This window comes from Neolamprologus brichardi, chromosome 23 (assembly GCF_056152115.1).
Source record: "Neolamprologus brichardi isolate AB-2024 chromosome 23, ASM5615211v1, whole genome shotgun sequence".
Taxonomy (NCBI): Eukaryota; Metazoa; Chordata; class Actinopteri; order Cichliformes; family Cichlidae; genus Neolamprologus; species Neolamprologus brichardi.
This window is the reverse complement of record NC_142125.1, coordinates 40623109-40632984: the sequence shown is the minus strand read 5'-3', so window position 1 is coordinate 40632984 and position 9876 is coordinate 40623109. Positions and strand designations below refer to the sequence as shown.

Here is a 9876-nt window from a genome sequence, read left to right as displayed (position 1 = left end):
ATCTCCTATTTTCTCCTGCTTATGAGCTCATGTTCTTTAAAAAGTTGCATAGACTCCAAGTGCTTGTCTAAACAGATTAGACATGTTTCACAACTTAATCTGAGGTATTTGAAGCGTTTCATCTTACATTTGTCAGTCTGTCTGTGCGTGAGTTCAAAACGAAAGTAGAAGTAAGTTGTTGGTCTGTTCCACTGCACACTGAAGAGGGGACAACGAGCTGTAAAATAGCAGAGAGGTTTTACAAAAAGGAAAAATGTTTATCAAGTCAGTGACTTATTAGCTATCACATCAAACACCATGAAATGTTGTGTAGCAGTTATTAGGAAGAAGGATGACTTTTACTTTGCTGTTTTTCACTCCACTCCCAGTGACATTGTGGACCGGCCGAACATAAGTTCAATATTGGGCGTTTGTTTGTTAGCTTTTTAAATTTGGTAATGTGCAGAAAAAATGGCAGCACCCAGTCACAATTGTCCTTTTATTGCTGGCAGTCTTTTCAAAAGATGAGAGAGACACTGTTTTCTTTATTATTTTTAATGATTTTAAAATGACTTGCTCTCACTTTGCTCTGTGGTAAGAGTCTAAAATGATTTGACAGATGGTTCCAGTGTAACGGGGCGAAAGAGAGAAGAAATCCTCTAAGCTGTATAAAAGGTAGAATTAGGAAAGTGTTACTAAAGAAAGCCATCGGCTTAAATTGAAATTGATAAAACATAATCTTAATAAACATTGATTTTCATGTTCAGTGGAACATAAAAGCTCCATGTACTGAACATCCAGTTAAACCTGACTTAACACAAATAGAGTTTAAAAGCTTTCTCCTGGATGAACCGCAGATAACATTTGAATGCGAGTTCATGAGTTAAGCTATCACACTATGCCACTCAGCAAAACAAGTCTGTACGTTTCATTTGGCAACCTGTGCGAAAGTGTAATTTACCAAGGTAAATACAGGCAAAGATTTGACAATACCAATACTAATACTGACACAAATAATGTGTACTTAGAAAGGTTTTATTGGATATTAATATGAGCCCCTTTGTCTCAGTTATATAAGTTTTAATCTTTTGAAGATCGTGTTTTCACATTAGTCATTTTGTCGGTACACCTAGAGAATACTTAACCGTGGCTACGCCAGCTGTTAAAGTCCACAGTTGTTTTGCAGACATTTAAAAACTGAGTTTTATTTTCTGCTTTTGTCTGTGTTGGGAGTCATTTTTAAAGGTGAGAAAAATATACAGTTTATTTATTCATGCTATTATGTGTTTTGAGTTTAAGGTTTAATGTTATTAGCTGTTCAGCTTTAGCGTTGACAGAATTGTTTTGACAGTTTCAGTTAAAATGACTTAGTTTAGTTTTTATTAAATGTTTTACCCATGTAACTTAATAGTTTACTGTTGTTTAGTGGTGATCAATTTTCAGGCACCAACAGTTTAAGACGCACATCTGTAACTCATGCTACTTCCTGTTTAGGTCTATCAGCTGTAATCCAAACACAGCAGACTGCTGGCAGCAGTGGGAGGAGACGCTCAGTTCATGTTGTGTTTAGGCTGTGTGCAGGTATGGAGGACCCACAGTGCAGACTCCGGAGACAAAACGTGGACTCAACAAACAGCTTTAGTGCTGAACTCAAAGTAACAAACTTTAAAATATAAAAATAAACTCAGGCAAGCAGACAGAACACACAGCATGAATAAGGGTAGATCACGACACTGATGAAGAGAAATAATAATAATAATGGATTCCATTTATATAGCACTTTTTGAGACCCTCGAAGCGCTTTACAATTCCACTATTCATTCACTCACACACTGGTGGAGGCAGCTACAGTTGCAGCCACAGCTGCCCTGGGGCAGACTGACAGGAGCGAGGCTGCCATATCGCACCATCGGCCCCTCTGGCCATCACCAGTAGGTGAAGTGTCTTGCCCAAGGACACAGCGACCGAGATTGTCCAAGCCGGGGCTCGAACCGGCAATCTTCTGATTACAAGATGAACTGCCAACTCTTGAGCCACGATCACCCTTAAACAGTTAAATCACTTGTCAAAAAAATTACTGTATTCAAGTGAGGTGTATCCAGCACTTGTAAGTTAAAAGCTGAGTTGTTTGTGGAAATTTTCCCACACAACATTTTAAACCTTCATACTTTGAATCCTGCTCTTTATGTCAGAGGGTCCTCCTGTTGGGTGGCTGAATTTATTTTTAGTACTTAAAATTACACAAATGACTGCATATGTTTATTCACTGGCAGTGCTAATGTAGCATTGTTAGACATTCACAATTAATGCAATACATAATATAAATGCAATTTATCCATTATATTGCAAAATCTACAATGCAGATGAAGGGGGAATGAAATGAAAAGAAATAATAAAACTAGTGCTTTCAGTTTGATTTCCAAATAGCTGATGAGTAACTAATTATTGTGCTTCTAAAAACTGGAGAGCTGCTCTATGCTCCCTGAGTATGCCCCAGAATCTTTATAATAGCATTTTTTGTTTTGGGTCCATCTCTCTCTCTCTCTCTCCCTCTCTCCATATATATATATATATACACAGAAACAAACCCCACCCCAGAGGAATCAATCAATTGTAATTTGTAAATTCTAAACACATTTCAATTACTTTTATTTTCCACAGTAATTAGTTAACACAGTAAAATACACCTTTCAGACTGTCATGGATTTTGAAACTGAAATGTAAGTATGCCCTAAAACGAACCCAATCAAACTACAAACATGTACAGAAACAGGAGCACAGGTGTTCTTTCCACTTAATTTAAAAAAAGGAGCTACAGTTTAACTGATGCCCCCTGGTGGCCACATGTTTTTATGAATCGTCAAATTCTTAAATCCATTGCAACAACGGACAAATCAGTCTGCTGAAGTAATAGCTATAGCCACCAAAAACACTTTAAACACACATTAAATAATGCTCAAAATTCTCTATTAGTCATGACTGAAACATTACTTTCACCACTACAAGAGCTATGTGGTTCATTGCCTCTCTGAAAGGACTGACAGTGAGCCTCTGTCTCTGCACTAGGAGTCTGGGTCTTCTCTGGGATTTTCTCCCTCCTCTCTTTAGTCTTTTTGCTGTCCGTGCCAAGAAAAAGTACTCCTTTTCCTGGTCTTTCATGTATTAAATACTCCTTACATTTCTTGATACTTCACAAAGCTGTTTTACTAGCTAATGGAGCTTTGCACCACTTCATAATGTCTGTAACTCTGATAAATAATAGCTTCTACTTCTGTTTCATGGGCAAATCTTAGTATCATATTGTTAAAAACAATTAATTAGATTTTTTTATTTTATTTTGTAACATGGAGTGTAATACAGTAAAATAAGATGTGAAGTGTGTGGTGTTCTTTCTTTTTGTGTTGAAGTCAGTGACCCCACAAGTGCAGATTAAATATGAACACTGCAAATTTGAGCAGCAGTGAGATTCAGTCAGTCCTGCTTATGTGGAAAGAGCTCATGTTTTGTTTACAGTTGCATAGACTGCAAGTGCTCGTCTAAATACATTAGACATGTTTCACAACTTAATCTGAGGTGTTTGAAGAGTTTCATCTTACGTTTGTCAGTCTGGCTGTGCGTTTAAAACGAAAGTGAAAGTAAGTTGTTGGTCTGTTCCACTGAAGAGGGGACAACGAGGAATAAGTGTGATGTCAGATGGCCGAGAGGTTTTCCAAAATAGTAAAATGTTTATCAAAACAGTGACTTATTCGATTTCCCAATGAATGCTTTGTATTTTATGTAGCTGTGATCAATGAGAGGGATCATGTTTTGCTTTGTCGTTCTCACTACACACCCTGTGACATGGACTGGCCGAGCGTCTCTTGCAGTTTGAAGTTTTGAAATTTAGCGGTAAACAGACAACATGGCAGGACGCGCGATCACGTTTGTCTTTAGTTTGCTGGCGGTTTTTTCAAACGGTGAGTGAGATACACTGTTTCATTTATGAATTTATTTATATGGATTTGATCTGCTGTAGTCATTCTGCTCTAAAGTGATCTGACGGATGGTTCCTGTGTTTCTGGGCGATAGACAGAAGAAATCACTCTAACATATATAGAACGACTATAAAGTTAGAGTTAAGAAAGTGTTACTAAAGAAAGTCATCAGCTTAAATTAAAATTGATGAAGCGTGATCTCGACTAACTTTCATTTTCACGGTTGGAACATAAAAGCTGCATTTACATCAAGTCTGACAAAAAAAGAAACGCCAGATGTCACTAACAGGTAGACCGCGACCCAGAAGCTGTCCTACACAAACCCATACAGACATAATGCCATAAAACGGTGATATTTAAACGTTTTAAGGGTCTGTTTTAACGGACGCAGCTTTTACAGTAGGCGTTTAGTTGATGAGGGACTGCAGAGAACAATTGGATGCAAGTTAAGCTCTCACACCGGGTAGCAATCAGTCAATCAATTCTGTGTTTAATACTTTAATACTCAATACTCTAATTTTTGGTAATGAGCCAATAGCAAGTTAATACGGAGCTGGTGTTGACAATACCAGTACCAACAGTAATAATTATAATTTAGAAAGGCAGATTAGGTAATTGTTTGTTTGTTTTTTTTATTTTCCAATGTAACACGTCTCATTGGGCTGAATGTATTATATTTAAAGTCTGAACATAGTCTATTGGTAATCAGTCTATTAAAATGACAACTATGTTGAGCAGTGACTGGTGAACAGTAATTGATTAACAATAATTAGTCACAATTTATATTCACTTTAATGGTTAAGTCACTTGTCACAAATCTTATTGTTTCCAACCAGGTGTACCAGCATGTGAGCCAAAAGTTGACTTGCTTGTAAAAACTGTCACACATGTTATATTTTGAAACCTTCATCCTTTGCAGAGCTTCATGGACCTGTTCTTCATGTCAGATTTCACAGGTGGCATTGTTAGACACTGATCGGTATCACATAGTAAAACTTCCAGCATTATATTGAAAACTCTGCAGTGTAGATAAATGATTCAAACTAGTTTGTCACGGCTTGATTTCAGCAGTTATAAGATGCAGATAACTATTAATAAATACTCAGATATTATATTAACCATTTCTTCCTCCTTTTTATTGATTAAAATGCTGATCAAAAGCAGGATCATTGTTGCTAAATGTCAAACACAAAGATGTAATGTCAGAAGAGTTCCTGGCATAAACAACTGTAAGAGGAAACGTGGAGGTGAAAGAGAGAGCATCAAGGAGATGCACCTTTTTTAATGTCTTTATTTATCATTTGTAATTTGGATGAGTTCTGAATGACAAACATAGAGGATAATTAGAGAGCCAAGTGTTTGTCTTTTGAACACATGTAGATACTACATAATACTTCTGCACGTCTTTATTAATATTGTGAATTTAATTGATTTGCCAAAAAGAAACATAACACACATCTTACTGGTAGCACTGTTTTTGTTTATTAAATTCCATATTAGACATCAATAATATCAATGAAGTACATTATTTTATTCACATATCTGAAACCTGATACATTGTTATTATTTAGTGCCATAAATTTAACTCAGTCTAATCCTTAGCCCGAATTATTGTTTCAGTCCTCCCATCAAGACCACTCAGTTCATCTTTAACTGTTTTTCTCCATGCAGCTCTAACAGCAGTGATCCAAACACAGCAGACTGTGCTGGCAGCAGTGGGAGAAGATGCTGAATTCAGCTGTCAGCTCTTGGACACTAAAGACGTCCTTCAGGTCACATGGCAGAAAATCTCTCCTGATGTGGAGACAAATGTCGCCACCTACAGCAAGTACTTTGGTCAGAGAGTGAATGATGGCTTTAAAGATAAATTTAACTTTACATATACTGGACTACAAAACTGCTCCATAGTCATCAGGAATGTGACATATGAGGATGAAGCCTCCTATCACTGTCTGTTTAACACTTATCCTGACGGCTCTCTGACAGGGAAACCCTGCCTCCGAGTTTATGGTAAGAACTTTTACCTCAAACAAACATACTGGACATAAATGTGTTTGCAGCTGGTGTGTTTGTAAGAACATATTGATGATTTTTCCTGATCCTTCACAGAGCTGCATGAACCTGTTGTTGATGTCAGAGAGTCAAACTCTACTGAAGAGTGGGTTGTTTCCTGTTCAGCCACTGGTCGACCTGCTCCCACTGTAACACTCAGTGTCTCACAACAAGACCTCAGCTTCTCACAGTACAACACTGTCAGTGTGTCCAACACCAACGCTACATTCACTGTCACCACTACAGCTGTGCTCTCAGGTTCACGTAAACACAGCACACAGGTGGGATGTGCAGCACGAGTGCTCTCTGCTCCTCACAGAGAGGTGATGGAGACGATTCCTGAGGTCCAACAGACGTCTGATCATGAATATGGTGAGAAACTCTTTCAGTCACAGATTTATAGATCGATGGTATCTGGGTTAGTTCGACTGAGACCTAATATCAATGAACTTAGTATTTCTGCATTTCCTTTTTATCCATGATTAATGTATCCATGTTGTTCAGAGTCACATTTTTCTGGCTTTTCTCTCAGATTCCACCGTGATGATTGTATCAGCTGTAGTAGCGATGTTGGTCCTTGGTTGTGTAATTCTGCTCGTCACTGTTCATCTTAAAGAAAAAGACAAGCAGAGGTAACTTTCACATGTGGTTTAATATGTGTCTTCTTGTTAATATGATAATATATGGTGTCATTCCTGGATATGTTAATATAATAATGATTTATGACTCTAAGAGCCTAAACCCACATCTATCCAGTAATATCTGCAGATATTTGTAGTACTGACTTTAAACTTAAATCCCTCTGTCACTCAGGGACCATGAGAAGAGCAAAACACCACAGAAGTCAACCAATAAGATGGATGGGTAAGACTGTTTGATAATTATTCAAATTCTTTTTGTTATTTTTTCATTAATTCATTGGAATATCATTTAACCTGCTAGGACCTGGCATCCACATATGTGGACATCACATTTTGGGTTATTTAGACCAAAATACTAAATTTTGCTCTACAAGGACCTGATATCCACTTACGAGGACATTATGCTTCTACTGTCCTATCAAAATTTTAAATCAATATCCTCATATGTGGGTGTTGTTTTTACATTCATTGGGCCTCAATATTCATAATATTCATCGGGCCAAATTAAAAATGCATGCCGTGGAAGATTTCGGGTCTTAGGAGCTTAAGTTTACTAAATGTTTTTGAACACCCAGCCACAAACATCTGCTGCACATACACTAGTAGAAGTAGACTAGTATTAGCAGATGTTTTCCAGGTGGTTGCTCCCAAACCTGTCTACATGTTTCAGCATTGATGGTCTCTTCACCGATGGCCAGGTAGCCAATACCATGTGCACGAGTCCACCCCAGATGGTCCCTCTCCTCTGTAACTTTGAGGATGTGGTCCATGATTTCTAAGATGAATTTCAGGTGGTGATCGGTCAGACCACACAACAGTTTTGGACTTTGTGTCAGTCCCACGGTCCCAGAGAGGGTGGTGTCATTCCTGGATCTAGTTTGGTTTTCTGTTCACTGTCACAGTGTTTTCAGTGTAGCCCGAGAGTCCAAAGATGATGATCACTCAGTGTGTGCAGAGAGATCTCCAGATTCTCTTTAAATAGAGCAGATGATGGAAACCCTACAATGTTTGGACAAAGATTGTTCCAGAAGTGTTGTTGTTTGTTCACATTCATGTGTAAACCTGGGGCATTTCAGAGAACAGAGGCTTTTGCCTGACCACACTTCCAAAGACTCAGCTACCTCTGGGGCTCTTTTTATATTTTATTATATCATATCATTATATATCATTTCTGTTACCTGTTGCCAGTTTATCTCATTGATTATAACATACTTCACCAGATATTTGTATGCATTGCATAATATCTTCAGTCTTTTTTGTCTCTGTCCCAAATGTTCTGAAATGTGTTCCTGGCATCAAATTCAATTTTTTTTTTCCATATAATTAAAATGTCTCAGTTTTAATATTTCTTTTTTTTTTGTCTTTGTACCATTTTATTTAAATATACATTTTAAATGTATTTTTAAATTGTTGTATATTGTTTTTACACGACAAACAGAATTCAGATGCTTTAGAAATATGGTGGCGTTATTGAAAGTAGTAATGATCTCATATTTTGTTTTTATCTAAAGGCACCAAACACCTTTAATCAAGATGGAGAGCGAGAAGATAAGACAACGATCACCAAATAACAAGAGCCCAACAAATGATCCCCTAAAACCACCATCAGGAGCAGCAAGAAAACTTGAGCTGTAAATAAATATTTACTCATATATGCTGAGAAGTATGTAATCATTTGTAGATTGAAAGAATGTCTCATCCTAGGAGGTCTGTAACAGCTCTGTGTAGCAGGAAGAGGGGGTGCGTTCACTCCTCTACAGAGGGTTCTGGCATAGATCACACACCTCCTAGGAGAGGTCGTATCTTCTCTTGCTGATATATGGTAGCAAACACACGTATATCTGTTTGAGTGTAAGAGCCTTTTGTGTGACCTAATTATTTGTCATGTCACATTTTTTATTCTATTTGAAGCACAACTGTATTAAATTGTATTGAAAATGATTATATTAATGATTAACAGCAACAACATGTTGTAACAGTAGAGAGCTGTTGCTCGTTAAAACGAGTGCTGCAGCATTTTTATCAGGATGAGTTTTGGACTTTGCTCGTTGCAAATTTGCTTCTTTTCTTTTTCTGGCATTTTGCTGAGATTTGCTGCTGTGCTCGGGATTGTTATGCTGCTGCAAGAACTTTATGTAAACTTTTAATTCTTTTTTTTTTTTCAAGTATTTTGCACCTTAAATGAACACTATTGGACTACATTTTTATTAGCACTTTTTAATATTTTTGTTATCTTCTTTTGAACACCACACTAAAAACTGCATTACTGTAACTTTCTATTTTTACATTGACAATGAAGCTGTTGAATCTTGAATTGTGTGTTGTCACATATTTGTTTAGTGTAGGTTTTTATTGTAATGGTTGAAGCACTTTTAACATTTTAATTTCATTATTATACAATTATTCATTTATGTGGGGATGAATTCACATTAACAACAGCAGTTCAGCACTCAGTGTCTCACAACAAGACCTCAGCTTCTCACAGTACAACACTGTCAGTGTGTCCAACACCAACGCTACATTCACTGTCACCACTACAGCTGTGCTCTCAGGTTCATGTGAACACAGCACACAGGTGGGATGTGCAGCACGAGTGCTCTCTGCTCCTCACAGAGAGGTGATGGTGACGATTCCTGAAGATGAAGAAGATGATCATGAGAAATTCTTTTAAAATCATTGATTATGATAAACGATCACACAGCAATCTTAATGTTTGGGTTTCTTTTTCTAGGTTTGGATGAAAAATCTGGATCTATCACCAGAGAGTTTAGTATGTTTGCTTTCACATATTTATAAATTCCTGTTCAGTCTGTTTTACCTTTATAGTGCTTGAATTTATTACATCTTTCTCCGTCTTTTTCTTAAGATATTAATAATCGCATCTGTGGTTGTGGCCTGTGTTACTGCACGTAACTGTCCAAAATAAATAAATAAACAATGCAAATTTTCTGACTTGTCTCTGTTGTGCTTTTTATCCTTCTGTTGTTAGGTCCAATCCAGTGTACCACAAACTCAGATACTTTGCTCACTTTCAGTCCTTTTACTGCACTCTGAGTACTTTAACCACGCAGTTATAATTCAATAATTATGAGTGAGATCAGACAAGAAGCAGCATGAGACGTCTTTGCACAGCTATTTAAATAACTTTGGTAAATAATAGATGCCATATTCACAAATGTGAAAAAAGTGTGTGATGCGGATTTTCACCTGCTATTTCATTAAAAATGGCC

At 37.1% G+C, this 9876-nt stretch overlaps 1 protein-coding gene across 2 annotated transcripts; it reads left to right on the top strand.

The window, feature by feature from the left end:
- The first annotated feature begins 3855 nt into the window (after positions 1 to 3855).
- Positions 3856 to 9557, top strand: LOC148096448 (OX-2 membrane glycoprotein-like). 2 transcript variants are annotated; one of them, XM_087835614.1, is made up of 7 exons: positions 3856 to 3935; positions 5625 to 5963; positions 6063 to 6377; positions 6538 to 6637; positions 6819 to 6869; positions 8158 to 8313; positions 8354 to 9193. In XM_087835614.1, the coding sequence occupies exons 1-6, from the start codon at positions 3881 to 3883 to the stop codon at positions 8279 to 8281; spliced, it is 984 nt and encodes a 327-aa protein (XP_087691740.1). In that variant the 5' UTR covers positions 3856 to 3880; the 3' UTR covers positions 8282 to 8313; positions 8354 to 9193. The 2 variants fall into 2 exon arrangements, with proteins under 2 accessions (XP_087691740.1, XP_087691741.1); XM_087835615.1 differs by lacking the exons at positions 6538 to 6637; positions 6819 to 6869; positions 8158 to 8313; positions 8354 to 9193 and adding an exon at positions 9222 to 9557 and having other exon boundaries at positions 6063 to 6286.
- The last annotated feature ends 319 nt before the right edge of the window (positions 9558 to 9876 follow it).